The sequence below is a fragment of the Anoplophora glabripennis genome, unplaced genomic scaffold (genome assembly GCF_000390285.2).
Source record: "Anoplophora glabripennis isolate ALB-LARVAE unplaced genomic scaffold, Agla_2.0 scaffold3722, whole genome shotgun sequence".
Lineage (NCBI taxonomy): Eukaryota > Metazoa > Arthropoda > Insecta > Coleoptera > Cerambycidae > Anoplophora > Anoplophora glabripennis.
In genome coordinates, this window is record NW_019419808.1 from 1 (window position 1) to 1,475 (window position 1,475).

A 1,475-nucleotide genomic window follows, 5' to 3' on the forward strand; every position below is an offset into this window, starting at 1 on the left:
TTATTAATCTGGCGTTTGGCAAACTTGTTGGTTTTTGGAATGACCGTCTTTTCCATCAATTTTATCAACATCCATGACTTTTTGCAGTAATAATGCGCAATTTTCGAAAACTTATTTTTCTGTGTTCGACATTTATTTTACAGTTAACAAATTGGAGAAATATGACTCTAGGTACCTTAAATTGTAGGTAATTTAATTGCCTATAACATAAAATGACTAATATTCCGATAGGTCGTTTAGATTTTCTTGGGCAGTAAAAAAACACGTAAATTTGCTGATTATTTGTAATTTGCCAACTTAGTATCGCTTCTTTCGAGTTACTTTTTTGATATTATCATTCTGCATACCCTTCCCATCATAAAGGGCAATAAAATGTCTACTAACAATTTTTTCAAGCTTTCTGGTTTTATGATCTACTTCGACTGGAGTATTTGACCCGTCAATGAAAGGATACACCGGAAGAAGTTATGAAAAAGATGTTAATGATAATAACTGCAATAATTTGTAAAACGACATTTTATTTTCTACAAACAAAATACATATTTACAAACTATCCTAATTAGAAGACGAGTCTAAATATAAATGAGAAAATGACCCATACTGTCCACAACAAAAAGATGACTATTACGGTTTTAGTCAATTGATGTAACCAGTACAGCCTGAAAAAAATCAAATCACAATTTTTGCCACTTCTTAATCTGACAATGTGTATCCTCTACATGCAGTGTGTAATGTGCTGTTCATTTCGCATAGTGTTCGAATATATGTATAAGCACAGATTATTTCCTTTAAAAGTCGCCACCTTACCTTACTCGAAGCTTCTGTCCTGCTGGGAGCGTCTCTAAGGGGTCCTTCATCAAGTATATCCGCAACCCCAGGGTGTAGTACTCCAAAGATTCCTCCCAGTCAAAATCCTTGACGTCGCAGTAGAAGATCTTCTTGTCCTCGTCGGACATCCTGCCTATAAGTCCTCTCAGATTTCCAGTGGAGTATTTGACCCGTCTATGAAACCACAGACAATATAGCGTATCGCTACAGACTGCTACTTAAATGCTGGAAATTGGCAACCCGAAATGGAAGCAGGGTCTCCTTAGCCGGCTTCCAGCTATAAAATTTAGCGTGGTAACTCTTCTACTTGCTAATAGGCGGCAGTTCCAGCGGTGGCTTTGTTGCCAAATAATAACTGTTAAATAAATTTAATGCTTTCAATTATGTAATTAAAGAGATAAGGAACTTATCTTGTGTTTGGAAATCGCATTTGCCTTAAATGTTAAATAATATAAATCAAGTTCGAATTAAAATTATGAATTTACCTAATTAATTATTTATTTTATATCACCTTGGAATGGGAAAATTCAAAAACTCGAAATTAATGTTTTTAGATTTGTGCGTCGACTTCCAATATGGTACGATATTAACACCTATGTTTAAAAAAATTGCATTATACAGGTTGTGTATCCTTAGATGGGTACTGC

The 1,475-nt window shown here is 34.6% G+C and overlaps 1 protein-coding gene across 1 annotated transcript; it reads right to left on the reverse strand.

The window, feature by feature from the left end:
- Nucleotides 1-559: 559 nt before the first annotated feature.
- LOC108916410 (putative fatty acyl-CoA reductase CG5065) lies at nucleotides 560-980 on the reverse strand. The gene is made up of 2 exons (XM_018722658.1): nucleotides 808-980; nucleotides 560-659 (listed from the first exon to the last, which is right to left on the reverse strand). Exons 1-2 carry the CDS (start codon nucleotides 954-956, stop codon nucleotides 560-562), a joined length of 249 nt encoding a protein of 82 aa, XP_018578174.1. The 5' UTR covers nucleotides 957-980.
- Nucleotides 981-1,475: the final 495 nt, after the last annotated feature.